The sequence below is a fragment of the Lichenostomus cassidix genome, chromosome 3 (genome assembly GCF_008360975.1).
Source record: "Lichenostomus cassidix isolate B80296 chromosome 3, HeHo_3.0, whole genome shotgun sequence".
Classification (NCBI taxonomy): Eukaryota; Metazoa; Chordata; class Aves; order Passeriformes; family Meliphagidae; genus Lichenostomus; species Lichenostomus cassidix.
Window position 1 is genome coordinate 101,702,034 of NC_139483.1, and position 23,125 is coordinate 101,725,158.

Here is a 23,125-nt window from a genome sequence, read left to right on the forward strand (position 1 = left end):
TATTTTTATTATTACAATGATGATGCCCATGAAATATTTACAGCAAAACTGTCATATCCATTTTTGCTATGTAGTTTAATACAACACACATGAAAATCAAGGAGCAAATACCCTTCATGATTCAGCTTACATACCTTTTGCTATACTACTCTTGGTTTACTACAAAAACATGCCGTCATGCACAAATCACACAAACCAGGAAACAGTCACTTGCAAGCTCTTGGCATCCATCACCCAAATATGAAGACAAGTATTCATTGAATCTGTTGTTCCATCAGAATCTTTCTCTAAAAAGAAGGAAAACATAAGCTTTAAATGTTGTAATCAATAACATCCAAACTAAAGATGAGGGCTATGAGTTCCACTGCTATACTATTAGAACATATAAGGAAAAAAGAGTATAAAAGTGGAAAACAGAACAAAATAATCTCATGTAATCTGTGAGGAAGGCAAAAGACAAAACAGACTGCACCTCAAAAATGTTGAAGAGCTAGGACTTGCAAACAAAATTTAACTGGAACTGCAAGCAAACTGTATTAAGTAGCCTCAGAAATATCTGAAATATATGACAAGTATCAGTGGATACAGCACCTTATCCCAGTACAAAAAAGCTGAAAGACACAAGAAACTGACTGCAGCCACAAGGAACCCACTAATAAGATTTTACCAGAAACAAGGCTTTAAAAGGCACAGGAAGAAATAATAAAAAAAAAATTTAAAAATAAATACACAGGAATTGACACATATTTGAATTTTTTTTCCCTGTCTCAGTTTGAGAGACAGGTGTCTGCTAAGGAAGGCAGGAACCTCCCTTGGAATGGAGAATATGTTGGCCTGGTCAGCTCCCATCTATCCTGAGATTCTGGAGCTGGAGTGGGAGGGCAAAGGGTGGGCAGCAACCATCCCAGACACAAAACAAAAGGAAAAAAACTGAACAAAGATGGGATGGGATAAAAAGATATCCCCAAGACATCTTCACATATTCTTGATATTTTTGACGAGAAAATTACCTTTTGTTACATCAATTGCTCCCAAAACTCTTGCACCAAGACACCCCTAATTTTCTTTGTTAAGTTTTTAATTGAAAAAATCATTGCTTTCTGTCTCAGCACTACTTTCCCTAACTTTAACAACATTTAGGGAATAATTATTCAAGGCAAATGAAAAGAAGCTGATCCAACCTATCTGAAGGTTATTAAAGTATGCAATACTACAGTGGAAACAAACTGGCAAAAACGTGTATCAATAAATTTTAAAATATGCAACAGACTACTGTGAAGCCAACAATGGAAATTATTGACAAATATTAACAAAAGGTTTTTCTAATGGAGCAGGCATCACATTTAAAAACTGAAGTATAAAATATACTTCTGCATATTGCAATATAAAGACTATGTTAATGGAAACTTGTGATAACAGAGCCAAGTTAATAATTCAAATAAGAATCCAACAGTCATTCAGAAAGAAAAATCATGAGTTCTGATTTAATAAAGAAAATTAACTTCACTATCATGGAATGTAAGAGCATAAAAATTGGACCTATAGTTGGAAGCAAATAAAGGCAAGACAGATTCAATTATAAAAACAATCAAAGGATGATTGTTTTTATATTATGACAAATTATGACAAGCAATTGTTCAGCATATAATGAGAGCATGAATGAAAAATTCAAGCCCCAAATGTCCTGTACAAAACTATTAGCACTGCTACAAGTCATAGTAGAAACATATACACATCAGTTACCCTGTACACATCAAAGGATAGGAAGGCAGAGGCTGCATCCACTGATGTTCCCTCATGTTCCAACTTAATCAGTGGCACATCTTTCCACAGTATTCACTGTAATGGAATTCCACAACTGTTTCCCTTTTCGCTACCTGGCTGGTCACAGCTGGCCTCATCCAGATCTGACACAACCAACCTGTTGTCACCAAACACACACCAGCAGCTTTCTAGCTGCCCTCACTGGCCTGGTGTCCACCTAAGATAGGAAGGTGTCCCATCTTGTCTTGTGGAACATCCACTTTAACCACTCTGGACGCAGCCCAGCTATAATCCTGCCTTTCATCCAGCTGGCAAAACGGAGTTAAAGCAAAGATATCAGAACAGACCTATGGTGGGATGAATGCAAGATATGGGAAGAAACAAAGGGTAGAAGAGGAAGAAAATGCCTGATGTCTTTAGTTGATGTATGGCACACTACATTTTGTAGTCACAAAGATAGCAATAAAATTACAAATTAACACTAGCAGTAATAATAAAGAAGTACAATGCTATCTGTTGTACTTAAAGGGAGGTATTTCAGAGGGCTGAAGTCAGAAGCCCAACCTCATACACAGCAGAGAGGTGTTTTACGTTTTTTGGGACTATCTGAGGCAGATGTTCCATGTCAGACTACATGCCTGACATTCACAACTCATCTCCCTAGTATATTTGCAGCCGGTGCATAAGAAGCCTATACCATCCCATCTAGATATGGGAAAAGCACTGCCTGATCCACAGAATCACAGAATAGATAAGGTTGGAAGGGAACAAAGTGTGTCACCCCAGAGCACATGGCACAGGTTTGTGTCCAGGTGGTTCTTAAACATCTCCTGGGAGGGAGACTCCACAGCCTCTCTGGGCAATCAGTTCCAGTTCATGGTCACCTGCACAGAAAAGATGTTCCTCCTCATGTTCAGGTGGAACTTCCTGTACATCAGTTTTGCCCGTTGCCTCTTGTCCTATTGCTCAGCACCACCAAGGAGAGCCTGGTCCATCCTCTTGACACCCTCCCTTCAGATAGTCATACAGATTGAGGTCCACTCTCAGTAGTCCTTTCTCGAAGCTGAGCAGGCCCAACTCCCTCAGCCTTCTCCTCATAAGAGAGATGCTTCAGTCCCTCAATCATCTTCACAGCCCTCCACTGGACCCGCTCCAGGAGCTCCATCTCTCTGTTGCACTGAGGAGCCCAGAACTGCACTGCGGCACAGAGGGCAGCTCCGCCTCCTCTACGGACAGCGAAAACGAAAGAGGGGCAGAAACCCCCAAGTCCACGAGTACCTGTTGCTTTACCCAAGACCGCACGACCCGGAAGGATCCCCCACCTCCTAGAAAAGACACACTGTCCCTTGGCGGCTGGAACGCCCGGCGGCCGCCGCTCCCGCTCTCCGCCGGCAGAGATGAGCACCCGGGGGGAGCGCTCACAACGGCGGGGCGCTCACCCTGGGCAGCGGGTGACAAACGCCTGTTCCGACCGCTAACTGACCCCCCCGAGCCACCTGCGACAGCAACGCCAGCGCCGGGCCGGGGGCAGCGGGGGCAGCGGGGGCAGCGGGAGGAGCGGGAGGAGCGGGAGGCAGCCGTTGCCCCGCCTTGCCAGGCCGCCCGCCCTCCCCGCGCTCTCCGCCGTCCAGAGAGCGGGTGCGCGCGCGGACAGCGCCCGCCAGGACCCTCGCCCGGCACGGGCCACCCGTCCCTTCTCTCCCCTCCCCTCCCCTCGCCCGCTCAGCGCCGCGTTACCTGGGACAGCTCCCGATCGGTGCATGGCGGGGCGGACGGGGCGGGCCGGGCCGGAACGGGCGGAAGAGCCGCCGGGAGCCCGGCGCCTGCGCGCTCCGCGTCCCGCGGGGCCCGTTTCCGCGCGCGCCATTTTCGGGTGTGGGGGGGCGGAGCGCTCGCTGCTCCCCGGCGGGTCGGGCCGGGCCTGGCAGGGCTCCGCCGGCTGAGCGTGCCTGCCGGTCCCCGCGGACACCGCCCCGCTGCCGAGCCGAGCCGAGCGCCCGCGGGGAGCTCGGGCACGCCTGTTCCTGTGGGCGCGGTGCGCGGCGGGCGCTGGCGCAGCGGGGCGGGAGTTTCAAACGCTGCGTGCTCGGAGCTCGCTCGGCCGGGCGCTGCGCTGCTCGGGCTGCGTTCGTCCTGCGGGGAAAATCCCTAGGCGTTTGAGGAGCAACCTGCAAATACTGAGGAGCACGCCACTGCTGTACTTCGGTGCGCAGGTTTATTGACAAAGCTGTGCTGAGGTAGAGCAGAGAGAGAGGGCAGAGCTGTAAAAACGTCTGGGTTTTCGTGTTTCCTCCGCCGTGTTTTTTCTACTCCGAGCTTTTCCTCCGCCCGTGTTTTTCCTCCTTTTTAAAGGCTGCTGGGTGAGACATAAAGTATATGCTTGTCTGTCTTTGCAAGTTAACTTGGTCGTGTGTGAAAGTGTCTCTGTGAATTGAATTCCAACATTTAATGCTTTCTGTAGTTATTTTTAAGTAACAGGCTTTACTGGCTGTGTTCAAAACATACTAGAGCAGAATGTAGTCTTTAAACACGATGTAAAACACAAAAGCATTATAACTTTAGCACATCCTGACCTAAAGAGACATTGAGAACAGGTTTTGTAGGGGGATGTTTATGTTTACTGTTAATGATCTTCAGTGATATTTAAGTATTGAAAAATAAATCAAGTTCAGTCTTGCTTCTTTGGAAGTTGCCATCTCCAGGGCTGGAGGCTTGTGATGAACGAAGGTCTTAAATAACATCCGAGTAGACAGATCATTTATATTAAGACTAATTGAGCTATTTGTATGCAGAATTCAAATTTAAATATTTTAGAAAATAAAGCGAAGACTGTTTGGTCTTGCAGGCTTTCCTAACTCACCCTTAGATGTACATTCATTGGGATATGAAAAAGATAAGTCCCCAAATAGCTATACTTCATTACAATGAAAAATTCGCCCCTTTTTTCTTTTTTTTTTTAGTTTTCAGTTCTTATACGTATTTTTTTGTTGTTTGTAATTAAAGGAAATGTAGGGTGTTTGCAGTGTATTTATCTTTCCCATTAATTGACTACCATGTAACACTCTATAACAATATTCAGAAACTGACAAACACGGTTGTTTTTCTAAGAAGTTGTATTGATGCACACTGGCAGAAACCAAGTGATAACACCAAAAAGGCAACTCTTTTCTTTGTTAGGTGTTCTCTCACTGAAACTGAATTATTGTGCTTGTCTTTTGGGAAGGTTTGGATACCTCCCCGGTGCATCAGAGAAATTGATCATCCTGGACTTCAAGAAATTGTACCATGTATTTCATTTGTATTTTAATTTGTATTTTTAACATGTGCTTGACATGTAACAACAAAAGCAACTAAATACAACTAAAATGAGGTTGAGTGATTGTAGTAGTTAAAGAAATGGATTAGAAACCTAAATTCTGATGAAGGTAAATCTTAGCATGAGAACTTGTTTTAAAAACAACCTGGAATTGAATAGCTGCCTTGCTTTAAAACAGAATTAGAGTATAAAGATGACACCCTCCAAAGGCAGGCCTTCAGTTCTGACAGACAGTGGTGTTAAATGTGAGACACCACACAGTGCCTTAGCTCCTCATGTGCCTTAAGCAGATCTCTGAGCACAGGTAGGTCATCCAGTCTGATTTATTCAAAGAAGCATTTTAATTTGTCTGAGTATACAGTAGTGTCAAAATCAGAAATACAAAACATTCCAGATTTTATTTGATTTGTATATTCTAATATTGGGGGAGAAGAGAGAAAATAAATAAGCCTGAGACAAACTTTGTTCAGTAAGACAATGCAGGAATAAATTGGTATTGTGAAGGGGAAAAAGACAGTATATGCTAGAGGCCTTGTAAAAAGCTGGCAAGCTATGAAAACCAGAAGAATAATGAAAGTGGAAGAAAATGAGTGCAGTAATGGGTGCTGTGGAGAGTGGAGCTGTATAAGTAAAGCTAAACAAGACAAAGAAATATTCCACCTCATGGGTGCATGGTTTCAACTTTCATGCGTTGTGGGTATTGCTAGTCACACAATATCAAAAGTGACGAACTAAAACATACACGCTGGTGTATCTCTGGAATCACAGCGTTACAAATGTCAACATTTGTTGGAAGGGTCATTCAGAGATCGTCATGTTGTGTTGAGACCTTAGGAACAAATCACGTTGGCCCAATCCCGTTAAGGGTTCTGTGCCTGCCTTAAGTAACAAATTGTTCATGAATGTAACAATTTTCTGATGAATGTATCTATCCCTGGCTAAGAAACAGGTGTACCATCTTGAGACAGGTGTGAATGTTAGGTGGAGCTATTCCCCAGGCATCCAGGCCAGAGTAAAGTAATGCCTTCTTAATACAACACTGGAGTTCTCTTCCCAAATTTCAGTGCCAATCACTATTGATTCCCTGCTCAGAGAGACTTCCACCTGGATTGGATTAAAGCTGTAGGACAGTGCCAGCTGGATGTTAAGAATCTCTGCAACCTGTGAGCAACTACTCCTGCAATACCATCTGTGTTTTTTTCTTGAACTCCAACTTGAATTTTCCAAGCCAGAATCTCAGGGTGTTGACCCTTCTTGTATCATGTGGGAATGCAAGAAAAGTTTAAATTCTGTTGTCATTGTAAATGTTCCTCAAGTAGCTTTAAGCTATGTCTGTTTGAACAGAAAATTTTAATGTGAGTCCTACCTCAGATCAGGAGGTAATTCCCTCTAGAATCCTGTGGTTCTTTAATGAAACCTGGATTATGTTTATGTAAGGGACTCATGAGACTTGGAAATAAATATTTTTTCTTTATTTTTTTTCTTTTTCTCAACTGAGTTTGTTTTTATTTATGTTCAGTTAATTAGTAATGCAACTGTTCAGTCCAAAAAAGGAATTTAGTAATAAACCATCTGTGAACTGGGGTCACCACACATATATTCTGAAACTATTTTATTTTGTTTGGTCTTCACAGCTAAAATCCTCCTTCTGACAATAAAGCAGCTAAAACAATGGGAGTGACTTATCTGTGGCAAATCCTTGAGCCTGTGAGACAACCTGTCAACCTGAGTAGTCTCAAAGGGAAAACACTTGCTGTTGATTTAAGTTTGTGGGTTTGTGAAGCACAGACTGTTAAAAAGATGGTTGGAGTAGTTACCAAGCCACATCTCAGGTATGGTATCCCTATAAATTACTTTTGCCAAAAGTCTTGGAGCTGTATAATTTAGGACTGTTACTTATTCAAGACTTCTAAGAGTAGGTCTGAAATTCATGTGACTGGTGTTTTCATTCAGTTACCACTAATGCTATATGTGTAAAGGATTTGAAGTTAATTTTTATTAGACCCCCATGTTGAATTAAATATTTTTAAATCATTCTTCAGGCATTTGAACAACCTTGAAGAATGTGTATATTTTTAATTTAAATTATTTACCCGAGGAATGAGCATGTCTAAGCATCTATAATTTCAAAGTACTGTTTTCTTCAGTGCTGACAAAAATGAAAATATACACAAATTTTCTTCATTGCATGTTATTGGTTATCAGTGCAGAATGTTCAGTTATGAAATGATGTTATACACTCCTATGACTTCTGTTGAATTCAGCAAGATATGAAATATCAAGCATGATATGCATTCAGTCACTTCAGATGTACCTGATTTGATAGATTTGTGATTAATTGATATAAAATAATCAATTTAAATGTGTTTGGAAGCAGATTTTGGATATTGAATGTTTTTTTTATTAAGCCCTTTAAGTTTGCTTACATCTTTATACCCAAAAAAAGATCATTCTTGTCCTTACATGGTATTTTCTTGGGAATTTTGCTGCTACAATTTCATAGTATGACAACTTCAGCCAAAGAGAGGGATATATATCAAAGGTTTGTTTATCTTGGGGGCAAGAGCATCATTAGAGGTGAAGAAAATGCTAAGATTTTTCCTGAGGTAGGCTCAGGAAAACATCAGGGATATAAAGTAAATGTCTGAAGAAATCAGGCTTCACAAATAGTACAGCTTATGGAACACTTTGCTTTATTGCAGAAACCTATTTTTTCGGTTCTCTTTCTTAACATCAATGGGAATTAAGCTAGTGTTTGTGATGGAAGGAGAGGCCCCCAGGTTGAAAGCAGACACTATGAGCAAGAGGAATGAGATGCGCTATGGACCTTCAAAGAAAGCTGGCCCTGCAAGAACAGGGAGATCTTTATTTAAAGCCATGTTAAAAGAGGTGAGTAACTGAGGGCTGTGTTTAAGTATCTTTTGTGTAATATAAAGAAATCGTAATCAAAATAAATGCAGGAAATTGAAATAATTAATGGCTTTTGTTATTATTTACAACCTACCCCCGAAGGCCAGGTAAGTGAGTTCTTGTTACTAGATCCCTTGTGGCAGGTTAGGGGGCAGTGATACTGGAATGACTGATGTGTATGCATTTACACCTGAGCCAATTGTGTAAAGGAGGAAATTGGCAAGATAAAAAGCATTATTCCCACCTCACAGGATCTGCTTATTATCAGCCTCTCCCAGCTCAAAACCCAGCTTGTTTCTAAGCAAAGTCTGGTTTGTTGTGGTCATCTTCCCATGGCAGGTATGCACTCCCTGTGCCTTACATGGATCAGAGGTTTCACCAGCACACACCTAAAAACTCTCCTGCTCTTCCTCTGCGGGGGGTACAAACATGGCCTCAGCAAGGCACCTGCTGTGTTTTCAAATGGCTAACTGAGTCAATAACCTCTGAAGTTTCCATCTCTCATAGCTTTGTTTATACACAACAAATGTAAACAATATTTTGAGGTTTAAAGGAATGGGCACCTTTGAAGTCAGGCCTTACAGCATCTGTTAGGCATTATGGAAGAGAAGCAGTGTCAGAATAATTTTTTTCATTTGATATGTTCCCATGCATGTTGTTCTGCTGTGAATGACAACCATAGTTGAGCATTTATTACAAAATTTAACATTGTTTTTCTTTCATAGTTTTGGTATTGATACTCCTTTGTATCATTCCACCCCCATTACCCATTTTTGTCTATTCAAAACTTTATGAAGTGGAATTTATGGACACTGATGGCTTTACTAGATTGTACATATGAATTCATATTTTATTTTTAAATTATAAAATAAATTATTTTCTCTGGAATTTTTAAGTATATATCAGTGTGTCTTATGCAGTGGTCCAGTCTTGGTAGGATGACAACATTGTACTTTTGTGTTTGATATTCTTGTGGAGTTTGGCACCTGTTGGAAGATGTCTGTGCTAGGTCAGCATTACTGCTTGAATAAACAGCATTGCTTCACAAGGATAAATACTCCTTTGTTACTCTTCTTTTGAAAACATCCTAAATATCTATTTAAAGTGTAAAGTTCATGGATGTTTACTTTTCATTGTTGCAGGAAACTGCTAAAGTAGTGCTTTCATTGACAGCTTGTTATATAAGTAGTGCAACAATAACCGTTTTTATATGCACTTGTGTCTGAGAAAATGCATACTAATAAGTGAATTTAATAGCTAAGTATTCAGTCTCTTTCCTTTTGTGTTCCTTCTTTTAGTGTCTTGAACTGCTGGAGTGTTTAGGTGTCCCTTGGGTTCAAGCAGCTGGAGAAGCAGAGGCAATGTGTGCCTATCTAAATGCAAAAGGATATGTTGATGGCTGCATTACCAATGATGGAGATGTTTTCTTGTATGGAGCTCAAACAGTTTATAGGAACTTTGCCATGAACGCTAAGGTAACGTACCTCCCCCTGTTCCTACCCTCTCTATAGACTCTTTGGAGAAATGTGAATAGAAAGAAGGGACTTGGAAAAAAATACTTAGATGTTATTGAACTTACCTTGTAGTAGTTGGGTTTGTTTAAAATAGTGTGTTTAAGACAGGAATATTTTATTTAATTCACTGGCAATTCTTGTATTGGCTGTAAGAGCAAAACTACTGAGAGTAGGGTAATCTTGCCTGTGTTTGTAGTACCCTGTGATGTCTCGTATAAAGCTAAAATAACAAACTTTTTTCCTGTTTCCTCCTTTAAAGTGGAGAAGTTGAGTGAAGTAATTGCTTCCTATAAAATTTACCCTTAGGTCATATGAGAGTCCTCAGCATCATGGTCTAATAAGTGTTCACATACTTGTGTCTTACAGATTCATTTTATTATGAATATACTTGCAATTAATGCTATTAGTCCCAATTGAGCTTGAATAGGGTAGAGATGGTACGTCTGTGTCATACTCAGTTGTGGTCATTCAAAAACTCAAATAATTTATGGTCTTGAATTGTTCATTTGTTAATAATACAATTTTCCAGAGCTGGTGAAAGGCTACCTCAAATTTCTGTAATTTATAATGTTCATCTGAAAGAGTTGTTGAGGAAATACTTTGGTGGTAAGAGAAAGTCAATAGAACAAAAGAAGTGCACTGCAAACAATTAACTCTCTTCAAAATATTTAAAATTGATGGAAGGTTATTTGCTTTGACGCCATATTTGAGTTCTTCCTTGACCTGGTTATTTCATTCAGCTTCCTTGTCATGTGTCACCCACAGTGCAGGCAAGCTCAGTCTTTCAGCTGTACTTAGTTACAAATGTAAGTCAGCATAAAAAGTAATTTGTGAGTGTCTGCCAGAGGCATCTGTTCTAGAAAAATGGATTATTTTGGGTTGTTGGCTTGTGTGGGGATTCTTTTCGTCATTTTTGAGGAAAAAGGCAGTGGCCTATGTTTTGATTCAAGTTAGTCTTTATTTCATATCAGTTTTGAGTCCTTTTACCCTTCAAAGTTTCCTTTAGCTTATGGCTAATACTAGGTAATATTTTTATCCTTTTTTTTTTATTTAAGTAGCACATTAAAATGCTTATGGTTGGTCCTTCTGGCTGTCAGGGCACTGCTGACTCATGTTCAACTTGCCATCGACCAGGACCCACAGGTGCTTTTCCCCAGCACTGCTCTCCAGCCTCTCATTCTGCAGTCTGTGCACACAGCCAGGGTTGTCTCATCCCAGGTGCAGCATCCAGCACTTCCCCTTGTTAAACTCCACATGGTTGGTAAATGCTCATTGCTCTATAATTTGTCACTCTGCCCTTGAGGGATTCATCAGCTCCTCCTAGTTTAGCCTTGTTGGCAAAATTACTTAGTATTCCTTTGAGTCCTGAAATTGTATTAACTCTTTTGGTACTAAGTTTAGGTTGTTAATGAAGATGTTGAAGAGAAGTGGGCTGAGGATTGGAGCCCTGTGGAACTCCACTAGTGACAAGTCACCAGCCTGGTCTAACCCATCCCCTGTAACTCTCTGTGCCTGACCTGTGAGCCAGTTGCTCACCTGTTGTGAACGTGGTTATCCAGCTGTGTGCTGGACCTCTTGGCTTATTTTAGTTTCTTTCAATGGTTGATGCCCATACTTGAAGTTTCAGAATTGTAGTTGTTTGTGTGGTGTCCATGCATTACATTATAAATTTTAATGGCAGGTTATTTTTTGTCTGTTAGACCTCTTACGGGGTAGACCCCTTTCCTGCAGGTGGGGGTCAGTAAGGGTGAGTAAGCAATCACAACTGAAGGTGACTCAGGGCAGTTCCTTCCCTGATGTAACAGAAATAATGTGCAATAAATTTCTCTTGCAGGATCCACATCTTGACTGTTACACAATGTCCTCTATTAAGGAGAAGCTTGGTTGTGACAGAGAGTCTTTGATTGGGCTAGCAGTTCTTCTGGGCTGTGATTATCTTCCAAAGGTAAGCAGTATAATTATTCTTTATTAGGTGCTTTTACTGTCTTGAAAAATAACTAAGTGTATAAAGGGAAACGTGCATGCTGGCAAAGCTGTATGCAATGCATGATTACTGAGATCCAGTAGAAGATGCATAGTAAGTCACTGTAAATTCTATTTGTGAAAGGCTAAAGATAATAAAAAGGGTTTGTTAGCAGTCTAAGACTGTATTGTATTGTTCCAAACCTTTTCTATAATGGAGGTGAAGGTAAAAGTTTAGATACTGATTACATTGAGCCAAGGTGTGAGAACTCTATTGTTCGGGAGGATACTTTCTAGCAAGTCATACACAAGTGCATCTCTGGCAGAGTAGATGTGGAAAATGAGAAAAAAAGGCTTTGTCTGTGCTGTTTAGAAGACTTAGTAGGGATGGTTTTGAACTGTAGTTATTAGTAAAGGCAGTCAGGATACAGTTTGGATGTGTTCCTGTTCCATTGTTTGTAAATATAAAATTTACGTAGAATTAGAAGTGATCTATTTGAAAGTTTATTTAATTGAGAGGAATTTCACGCATTATTACTTCACTTCTCTCTTTTTTTTTTTCCCCGTAAGGTGTTGAATTCTTTTTTGAGACTTTAAACAGAAGCTGTTATAATGGATATTTGAAAGGGAAAAGAAGTGGGATGAAACTTGATTTCCATACAGTTCATCATGTAGTGATTTCAGGCAATGGTTGCTCCCATTAAGGCTCACAGTGGATATCTAGTTATTCTTCAATAATTGTGTCCCAATTTGATAAAACTGTCCTTTGTACAACTGATACTGCTGGAAAACCACTAACGGTTCATTATTTTTGGTTTGGGTTTTGGTTTTGGTTTTTTTAGTTTTGCTTTTGTTTTAGGAATATTTAAATAGTTTGTTACTACCATGTGAAGAGAGGGAGTAAAAGAAATAGTGGATAATCAGTGGTTATTGTACCAAAGCAGCTCCTGGAAGGCCAGGTTCTTACATAGCCCTAAAGTGTCACAATTAGGTGATGTCCAATAGCTCCTTTGAGTTATTGCAGCTCAGCAAAGTAGGTGAAGACAAACTTGTAAGGAAAGCTGAGTTACAGGAATGCATAGGGAATGGGGATGGGCAGAACACATAAATAAGAATACCATGCTAAAATTGCACTTTTTTGTTGCAGATATATCACAATAATGCTTTCCTTGCAGAAGCTGAATGTCTGACTCTACTTGAATGTCTGGCTGTAGTCCAGTGAGGACTTGGTTTGGAATGCAGATTTATTTTATATGGTTGCGTGTATTCAGTTCTGCCATTACAGCTGAAGAAATACAGATTTATTTGTAATGATGCTGTAGAAAGTGAACTCAATACAATCTTTATGTTTGGCTGTACTGATTCTTGGCAAAATAGGGTAAAGATGGAAATAAGAACTGGAAAGCAATATTTGTGTTTTAAATCATAGGCTGATACAATAGTTTGGGTCCGAAGGGGCCTTTGAAGTTCACTTAGTCCAACCCCCCTGCAGTGAGGGACATCTTTAATTAGACCAGGTCACTCAGAGCCCCATCCAACCTGACCTGTGAATGTTTCCAGAGTGGGGCATCAACCACCTCTCGGGGCAACCTGTGCCAGTGTTTCACCACTTGGTTGTAACTTCTCTAGTCTGAATCTAAATTCTTTTAGTTTATTATAGCTCTCTCCTTCTTTCTTTGCCTTGTTTTATCTGAGTTGCTATTGACCATGAGAACAGCTTGTGTGTTACACTGGCAGTAGAGTTGTAATCTGTCACCTGCTCTGCCCTTAGAATTTGGTCAAAAGTATTTTTCTCAATTTATTCTCAACATCTGTAATCACTTTTTGTCATTTCTTTACATAATGTTATAAAGGTATTTTTGGTGAGAATATGAATATTTTGTTTGTAATTAAATGATGTTTCAAATTTCTCTATAGGGGGTTCCAGGAGTTGGGAAGGAACAAGCTTTAAAGTTAATTGAGACTCTGCGAGGTCAAAACTTACTGCAAAGGTAAAATGGAACTTTGCATAAGTACTTTGATTTTATTCAGACTTAATAGTAAGTACTTCAGCTCCAAGACAATATTTGTAATACTTTAATTTAGGGAGGATATTATCATATTTTTTACCTTGTGTTTGCTAAAGGAATTGGGTGTTTTGCTAGGCAAGCTTCTTAATTGTTTTAAACATTAGCTGGCTCCTAGCTCTTGAGCTAGCAGGTATATGCTGATATATTGGAGTGAAAGTTGTAGGGACTGATGAAAGACTTGTTGATTTTTAATTGGGTTGTGGATAATGGTTTGAGATACCATATGCTTTCTATTTTGGTTATCATAATGTGTGTGTCAATACTAGAAATGCAACATGATGTATGGTAAAAGAACCCTGTTTCATAGGTTGGAAAACTGTTTCTTGGATAGATGCATGAGAAGTATAAGGAGAGTATTTTTCAGTGTTTAAAGTGTGAAAGCTAAAAATATTTCTTGATCCTTTTAACATCATCCTTTTAGGTTTGAGCAGTGGAAAGAACAATTCCAGTATGATGATAATCCACCTTTGGTTGTTAAAAGGGTAATTCACTGTTCAGAGTGCCATCATCCAGGTCAGTGTGAAAAGTGCTGAGTTGTATTTTTAGCCTAATTGATTATTTTTTATTATAGGGTGAGGAGTGATGGTTTTTGTTTGTTTGATTGAGTTATGGGGTTACTGCTTGCATTAAAAATGTTTTTCAGCTTCTGGACCATCTTCATATTTTCAATATTGTGTATATGTATCCTTGTATAAACTCTTCTAAGGCTTGGGACTACTTTTCTTCAAATGTGAAACTAGTTGACAGCAGATGGAATGTTACCACAATGCTGTTGTGGGATCCCAGATATTTACCTTTTTAACACGATCAATAAAGATAGTGTGTTATATTCTATACTGCCCAGCAACTGTTTCTTTAGTTGCCTGAATCAGTCCTGCATCAAGAAGACTGAATCTCACTAGCATTGGTGGGGTTTGCTGCAATGTTTTCTTAAAAAAGAAATTAATCCACAGGACCCTCATTTTGGTATCATATTTGATCAGTGAACTCATTCAAACTCATCATTTGTCAAAAGCAAAGCCTGATTCAAACATAGTAGTTATATGTGTTTTCCAGGTTATCACACATTACTTCTGTAGTTTTTAATAAACTTTTCAGCTTAAGATCTGAAAGTGGTGAGGGGAAAAAGTCTTCAAAAAAATGGAAGCTTGCATGCCTTTGTCAGTTTTTATTGTGGATCCATAAATTCAGCTAATGCACTCAGATCTGCTTACAGCTGCTATTCACATCAGATTCATATGTGTTCTGAGATTTGTATTTGTAATATTGGCTTTATAGATTTGGAGTTTTGGAAACCCCTTTTCTCCTCACTTTGTTTGTCTGCTGCTGTAGGATCTTACAAGGAACATGAGCAGAGTGGATGTAAATTCTGTGAAAGCATGAGGTGCTGCAAACCCAGTGACCCCAAACACTGCTGCCCTTGTGCATGGCATCAGTTGGAACGAGTGAAACAAGCAAATGCAGTGGAGGACAGTATCAGAAAGTAGGAATGGCATGAAAATTTAACTGCCTTTCCCTGCATTCATGTGCAGGGTGAGCATTTAGACTCTGCATTTTTTCCCATTTATCCTCAGTTCCTAACACATTTGTTTTACCTGCAGAAAAGCCAAGAGTTGTGAGGGCTTTCCATTCTCTGAGGTAACAAACAAGCCTACTTAATAGTAATTTTTTTAATGGTTGAAATTTCAGTTTTCTTCTCTCTCTTAAACTGTCTCTTTTATGTTTTATCTCTAGGTTATCCAAGAGTTTCTTGTAAATAAAAATAAATTGGTCAACATAAGGGAATGTCGAAGGCCAAATTTATTGTCCTTTCAGGTATATTACAAAATATCAACTTTGTAGTCTTTTCTTTATTACTGAGGAAGGCATCTGTGATAATTGTGATCTTCATTGGAAATAAAAATGAAAGAATCTTGCTACAACATCTTAATATACCTCACTTTTGAAAGCCTGGAATTGAAGAGTTTGGAAAAAAAACAGTTGCTGTAAATAGGTATATAGAAGAGTGGAAGAAAGAGAAAGCTCACTTGTCATTGGGTTTTTGGTTTTTTTTTCATTGTCCACTATTACTAGATGGGAGTAAGGGTGTTAATATATGCACATTAGCATTGTTTTCTAGGAAGGCTTTTTACTTGCTTTTTATTGGCAGAATCAGATCTCTTAAAATGTTTCATTTTTAGGGATTGATAGTGACAGTGTAAGAATTATGGATACTGTAGTAGACCACAGTTAGACAATGTGGCTTTAATGAGAATCCATGTTCATTCTCTCATGTGAAATCTGTAACTTTCACAGCTCCTTGCAGAGCTGATGTGAGTCTGACAAGGTGTTTAACAACTGTCTTATCCCTGCTGCTGCCATGACCCAACTGTTCCTTTGGCTTGGCACTGACAGCTGATGAATCTGCCCTGGTAGGGTTGACTGTTCCCTCCCTGGGCAGCAAGATGTTGTGGGGCATTACACTGATGTATAAAAAGCACTCTAGAATTTTTAATTATTTTGCCCAGTGTTCCATCTACATAAATGTCCAAGCATTATATCTAACAGAATAAAGAAAGTTCTAAAATTTGGAATTTTTTTTTTATATGAACAGATATTTGCTTCAGAGAAGATGGAATGGCCCAAACATTACGCTTGTAAGAAACTGTTGGCACTGTTGACACATTATGATATGATCCAGAGAAAATCTGGATACATTGATTCCAAACAACTGCAGGCAATACGGTAAGGTAGCTTGATTTCTTGAATGTAATATGTTTACTTCTGCTGACAGATGAAAACCACAGGGTTTTTCCATAAAAAAAGGAAATACGGTTTTCTTCCATCTTTGTTTCAAGCTTTGTGCTTGTTTTGAAGAGGTAAAAATTTAGATCAGTGCACCAATTCTTCTGCTGCTGCACAAAGTGATACATGGGGCAGTTTCCTTTCACACTAACTGGCAGTGTTTGTGTTTTCCCATGTTTACTTCTTGTTCTGTTTCATTGGATCTGCCTAGGTCATCTGCTGAAGTTTAATTGAATTCTCTGTCTCAAAATAAGAGCTCAGGCTTAGAAATGAGCATCTGCAGATTCAGTCATAGTCTCTGATTGCTTATGAGACCTACCAGCTGTCATTGTATTATGTGTCAAAACTACTTTTCATTCAGCACTGCTGGATTTAGGAATGTGAAAATAGCCAAGTATACTGTTACTAAAAATGGACATTCAGGGAAAAAAAGTAAGATAAGCATGTAATTATTTTCTCCCAGAATAATTACCCACCATCCAGGTTTCTGTTATTTAGGAATTTTCTGTGCCACAATTAGTATTTTCTTTTTCTATCAGCCCTCAATGTAATTTATTTTTAATATAAAATAAATTTTTAATATAAAATAAATCTAATCTTTTCTTAAGTAAACTTCTAGAACCTGCAGTGTCCATTGGCAAATCTGGACTTCACTGTGTGAAGGGAATTATAACTTATTTTAACTTTATCTTATGGTTTCATTTCCCAAATGAAGCCCAAATTCTGCCTGCCCCCCTAATTTTTTTAATGGGAGAAGGTTAGTAGTCTTTCCCTGCTGGTCAAGATTTTTAGACATTAATTTTGGGGCACAGGAGGACAGTCAATAGCAGTGTGATAGTATCTCTTCTGAGTAGATGTGTCATGGTCTTAAATTATTACTTCCAGAGATGCTGATCTATTCAGTGTTAACTTTCTAAAGAATGGGGAGACTGGTTGTGGGATTCTTTTTAAATAGATTGGTAAGATAAATTACCAGCATTTACCTTGATGAATGAATTCATTGGCATTCTCTGTTTATAACACTTCCTAGTGTTTCAAGAGTTTAAAAGACAGATAGTGCATGCTCTCGAAGATTTCTTTTATTAACAAGTGTTTAAAAATGCAGTAAGGGTTCAGCAGGATCAGCATGATCCTACTCTTTACATGTAGGAACCTTCTAAACTGGGGTGCAGATAATGTTTTTAAAAAAATACCTCAGAGTGTCTGATTATCCCTGCTCACTTCAAGTTCTATCTCCCCTCATGCTCTTATGCAAAAGATACAAATGACCCTATTTGGTCATTCAGAAAAATACTGTCCAGGGCAACAGCCTTCTCTGGCATTAGTATCTTAAAATCATAGAATTGTTTAGTTTGGAGAGGTGCAACCATTAACCTGACACTGACAAGTCCACCGCTAAACCATGTCTCTCAGTGCCACATTTACCCATCTTTTAAATTAAATATCTCCAGAGATGGTTGCTCAACCACTTCCCTGGGCAGTTTGTTCCAATGCTTGACAACCCTTTCCTTGAAGAAACTTTTCTTAATATCAATCTAATCCTCCCCTGATACAGCTTGAGGCTGTTTCCTTTGTCTTATCACTTGGGAGCAGAGACTGCCCCTTTCAGGCAGGTCAGCTGAAGATACCAAACTGATGTTTGCAGGAGTCTGCATTATGTTTGTCTGTTACAGAAGAGCATTTTTATTTTGTGTAGATGGTTGTCTGAGTGTTAAATAAAAATGTTTCAGTCCTCAAATCTGTACTCCAGATTTTAAATGTGTACAGAGTGTATTTTTTAAAGGGTGTAGGAATTTCAATTTCACAATATTTTTTCTCTGAATCATTCCCAGTTAGAACATTGAAGTATTATTAGATTTAAGTCATTTAATGGACTTTTCTCTTTTTACAGGATTGTTAAGACACGTGTTAAAAATGGAATTCCTTGTTTTGAAATTGAATGGCAAAAACCAGGTGGGTCTGGTTTCTATGTATATTATGGACCAAAACAGTTCATAGAAAGATAAAATCAAACTTAAAAGAGGACAAGAGTTTGGCAACACTCTGAGGCAATGAAACGTAGGCAAGATTGGAAACTGTTACATGGAAACGACAGAAAATGTGCATCAAATTTCACATACCCTGAAAGTAAAAACCATGCTTTAAAGAGAAAAAAATTTACCTAGAAAACAAGGGACTCAGTCTTCAGCTACTTTTTCTGGTACATGTTAATAAGACATGAACTGTGTATTTCATATTTTATTTCATTGTGTACCTGAAGCTGTGACTATTTACTAGCTAGAAAATGTTCTATGCTGTCAGACTCCTCCATGTAGTATGTCCATTTGTGCCAAGAGACTGGCAGGGAAGAAAAAGACTTCACTTGTGGGTAAATCTCAAATATCATACAATTGACTTTTTATGTAACTTCTTTGTACTGAAATATTTGCTGTTTGATTTTTACATTCTCTGCTTTGGCATATGTATATCTAAAAGTACATTCATTATTTTTTCAGAACATTATGTTGATCCAGAAGATGAGCCTGTGGAGTTGTTTGTAGTCACAGTAGAAGAAGAGTCTTTATTTCAGGCTGCTTATCCTGATGTTGTTGCCCTCTATCAAGTGGAAAAGTCAGAAGTTCTTCTGAAGAAACAGAAAAGTAAGTCCAGAAGCTTATTTCTTATTAATTTATGGGTCTTGCCAGAATGTAAAATAGCAAAAATCATTTCTCCCACTCTTGAACAATATCATGTCAAAACAACATGAGGTCATGATACCTGGCAGGTACTGTTGCTTTAATCCTACTATTTTGTACATTAGCACTAGGAAATCTGAACTGTGATTTATATGCTGTTTGAAGTGCACTTTTTATTTGTTTTTTTTCAGAAAGGAAAGACAAACCAGAAGAAAAGGAATTACCAAATGCTTATGATGAAGTTACCAATCTTCTGTCTCAAATTAATTTAAAGCCTGCATACAGAGTTCTTCCTGTGCAACACTCCATGTCAGATACAAAAGCTTTCCCAGAAGATCAGACAGAGCAGAGAAGTACTGGATCGGAAGCTGTAGCATTAGCTGCAGCTTCCTGCATAACAACAGTTCACATGGCAGCGTCAGCAGCTGCTCTTGCTCACTCATCTGTGCCCTCACAGTGCTCTAAGTATTCAGGGATATCATCCTCTTCCTCTGTACCAACTGGTCTGCAACTGAGTAGGACTGATGGGAAAGGAAACTCCTCCAGCACTTCAGCAGCCCAAAGAGGTGATGACCATGATCCAGCAGCTGACTTAACCACACCTATAAAACACTCACATCCACTAGGTCACGAACCAGTAAGAGATAGCCCAGAATATTCTGATGTTACACAGTCTGATACACATTCTGATAGTGAAGATGATTTGTTTTCAACTGATGCTATGGGACAACTTCACGAGTGGTCTTTAAGCAAGCGAATACTTAAGAAGGCTCCCATTTCATCACAGCCTTTGTCTGAAGATGTAATGCAACTAGAGTCTTCGAAATGTTTTAAACAAACAAAAGAAACATTGAATCCTGATAGAAATCATGTCTCTTCCTCATGTCAGTTGATTAAACCAGTGCAGGAAGGTAAAAATGTTCTATCAGAAGAACCTGCAAGTGAATCTGGCATACATATCTATCAAGATGACTGCAAAAAAGCTGCCATCCTGGCTGAAATGGTGCAAAAAGACTCTTATATAAGTGGTTCAACATCTCTAGCCTTCAGCAGACAAACAACAGAGACATTTCCTCCTGAATGTGAAGTGCTTCCAGCATCTCAAAAGCCAGCAGGTGCAACTGGCTGTCACAATGAAGAAGCTTGTATTGAAACTACTTGGAAAGCTTCTTTTAAAAAGAGTGTGTGTAAGAACAGGTGCTCTTCTAGTGAAGACAGCGATGATGGGCACATGGATAAAATCCTAGTTTATGAGCAGCAGAACAGGCAACTGAACCCTGGCCAGTTCAAAAAATGTCTTACAAAGAAAAGGAGTAGTGTTGTTACCAGCAAAAGGACAAACAGTGACTCAGCTCTTACAATTAAAGGGAAGAAAACACCAACCAATTTAAAGAAAGCTGTTAGTTTCTCAGTGCAGGTATCTCCAAAACCATCCTCTGTAGAGGAAATTAATTGTTCCCAAAGTCCAGAGCAACCAATTGAGAGATTGGGTTCTGATCCCACACAAAGTGCTGTTCTGACTTATGCATGGGCTGACAGTCCCCTTCCCCTGTCTGAAAGACTGAAACGAAGAATCAAAATCAATTAGGTTCTCCATAAAATAGATTATGATAACAATTAATTATCAGTTAGCTATCATTTAACCGTCAGTTCTTGAAGAGCTCTTTCTCAAAGTTTCTGCAGTATGCTCTATCAATTTTATGTGGACGCAGTTTTGATGAATAGGAAGTGCTGTCACTGGAGCTGAAGTTTGAAACTAAAATGCTAACTGAAGTATCAAACAGTTGATTGTAGGCAAATACCAGTGATTCTGGGCAAGTTTACTTCCTGAACTTGATGCATAAGCATCAGGATACAATATGCAAGGATGTAGGAGATTTATTTAAGAAAAGGGTTTTTTCCTAACCAGTTGTGAGGATTTTGTGTAGAACTATTAGTCTTACTTATGAAAACAGCCTTACTAAAATAGTGCCTGCAGTGCTGTTGGATATTCTTAATAAGACAAAGTGATGCAGCATTTTGAAACTGAAATTCTCCATTCTGCTCCGCTAACTTAATTTTGCAAGTTTTGAAATGGGTTTTGAAATCCTGTGTTTCTGGTTGTGTTGATGATCTCTGAAGGACCAGATAGAGACACACAGCAGAAGTACCTTGCAGGGTAGCTAAATTAATATCATCCCCCATAATAAGCTGTTCTTTGGGTGTGTGCATCTTCCAAAGAGTGGAATAAGCCATGTAAGGATACTCTGGTTTTGTAGCTATCATATCTAATATTTAAGGAAATTTGATGGCTGTTTAATTAAACAGTTATAGTTTAGGGCATTTTTTCCTAAAGAAGGTTGAAATCCCATCTAACATTCACTTCATTTCATAATAGAGTGAAAGTTAAGTTACAGAAAATCTAATTATGATATTGCAGATTCCTTGAATAATATCATGTAAATGTTTGGGGGTTTTTTTTAATGGGAAAACTTGAGTACAATTACAGTTTTGAGGGTGCTCTTCCTACCTCTTTATTATAGAAGCAATCTCTGTTCATACACCAAAAAAGTTGTCTTCAACAGTTGCCTGTTGAAGGAATGCCTCGTTGTCTATATTTGAGTGTTTGTAACTTTTTCTGTGCACCAGCCAGAAGGAAGGTGACTCTTGCCAAAATATATTGTTAGCAATAGAAATTAAGAATATCTATGCCTTAGTGAAAATGTCAATTCTTCATAATGGCCAAAGACCATGTTCAGAAGCTAAATTCTAGACGTATTTAAGGAAGACATAGGTAGCCTATAGACAGTAGTCTGTAATTAGCCAAAATTACTCTGTGGGTAAATGGAAAAAATTTATTTATATTTGATTTTCCAAATGAGAAATGTATTCCAGAAATGAGGAAAAAATCAAAAATATTGGAAGCTTGTTTCCAGTTTTGAAGATGGTCTTTGTCTTCTGGAGACTCTTAAGCACCCAGCTTATGTGAGAGGGTAGCTGGAAGAATGGTTTTGTCAAGGAGAGTAGGAATCACCTGGGGACTGTAAATGGAGAGATTCATCACATGACAGAATGGTTTGGGTCAGAAGGGACCTTGAAATCATTGAGTTCCAACCCCCTTGCCATGGGCAGGGAACCTTTCCTTATGGACTGGTCAGTAATGGAGAGATCTGAGTGGGATTTTTTTTTTTTTGTGGAAAAACATTATTCTTGGTTTTCTATGATTTTTTTTTCCCTTGCTGATGATTTCAAATACTGAAAGTTGAAATCAATAGTTTAAATTTTCATTAATAAAAAAGCCAACATAAGTGAACAAACTCTTTTGTTCCCTCCCAGGGTATGGGAATGTGCTCTTTGGTTGGGATCATTCAATTTCACCCACAATGTGTGGATTTCTGTGGTTTAGAGTTTTCTTTAGAACTGGGCGGCCAGAGCATTTTTTGGAGGGAATTTTCTTTGTTTTCCAAATCTGCTTGGGATCACTGCTTTATTGGGTAAAGAGATGAAAATACTGTGTCAGAATTATGACAAGTTCATATTTTGTGGATGATGAAAGTCAGAAATGAGATATAAGATACTAAGAACTGCAGAGGAAAAATATTGTGTTGCTGATTTTTTCCTACTAATTAATCTGGTTTCACAAGTACAGTTCAAGCATGAAAAGCAGAAAATTTTCAAATTTTTCCATATGTAATGTATCCAAATTTTGTGCCAGCTTCCTGCCACTACTTTAGAAGCAGCAATAGATGTGAAAAAACAACTGTGTAGGATGCTCCCTCTATTTAGGTTGTAGCTGCTCATTGCAGCAAATAAAAACATTTATCATTGGGGGTGACTGCTGCTTGAATTAAACTTGTGATTCATTACAGAAGGATCATTACAGTTTTTAAAGTGTTTTGGTTTCTCATCTTTATGTAATTGACTTAATCTGAAGATTAGGGATGATTTTTCTTTGGAGCTTTCTACTGTGCTGACTGCTTTGCAACCTCTCACACTTGTGAGAATGATGTTTAAAAAAACTGAGGGTGTGGAACGTAACTTTTTTCTGCAGGTAATATTTCTACAGGATTGTGTTAAACTGCCTGTAAGAATAAATCAATTGATGCCTCAACCTTATGAGCCTGAATAGATTTTCATTTATCATCTGTCCTG

The 23,125-nt window shown here is 38.8% G+C and overlaps 2 protein-coding genes across 8 annotated transcripts in view; one reads left to right on the forward strand and one right to left on the reverse strand.

Moving 5' to 3' along the window:
* SMC6 (structural maintenance of chromosomes 6) overlaps positions 1 to 3,613 on the reverse strand; it is a 40,428-nt gene extending 36,815 nt beyond the window's left edge. For 2 of the 4 annotated variants that reach the window (XM_085056908.1, XM_085056905.1), the window contains exons 1-2: positions 3,502 to 3,613; positions 135 to 287 (exon numbers count right to left, since the gene is read on the reverse strand). The gene's annotated coding sequence lies outside the window, so the exon portion shown is untranslated. Of the gene's footprint in view, positions 1 to 134; positions 288 to 3,042; positions 3,192 to 3,501 lie in introns of those variants that run through there. The other 2 variants (XM_085056907.1, XM_085056906.1) reach the window with 2 other exon arrangements.
* A 216-nt stretch (positions 3,614 to 3,829) lies between these two features.
* Positions 3,830 to 23,084, forward strand: GEN1 (GEN1 structure-specific endonuclease). 4 transcript variants are annotated; one of them, XM_085056912.1, is made up of 14 exons: positions 3,830 to 3,969; positions 6,715 to 6,912; positions 7,783 to 7,969; positions 9,289 to 9,465; positions 11,339 to 11,449; positions 13,384 to 13,457; positions 13,957 to 14,048; positions 14,868 to 15,018; positions 15,137 to 15,173; positions 15,270 to 15,350; positions 16,129 to 16,259; positions 18,211 to 18,272; positions 18,815 to 18,958; positions 19,186 to 23,084. In XM_085056912.1, the coding sequence occupies exons 2-14, from the start codon at positions 6,752 to 6,754 to the stop codon at positions 20,580 to 20,582; spliced, it is 2,805 nt and encodes a 934-aa protein (XP_084913038.1). In that variant the 5' UTR covers positions 3,830 to 3,969; positions 6,715 to 6,751; the 3' UTR covers positions 20,583 to 23,084. The 4 variants fall into 4 exon arrangements, with proteins under 4 accessions (XP_084913038.1, XP_084913037.1, XP_084913036.1 ...); XM_085056911.1 differs by having other exon boundaries at positions 3,865 to 4,001; XM_085056910.1 differs by having other exon boundaries at positions 3,960 to 4,124.
* Positions 23,085 to 23,125: the final 41 nt, after the last annotated feature.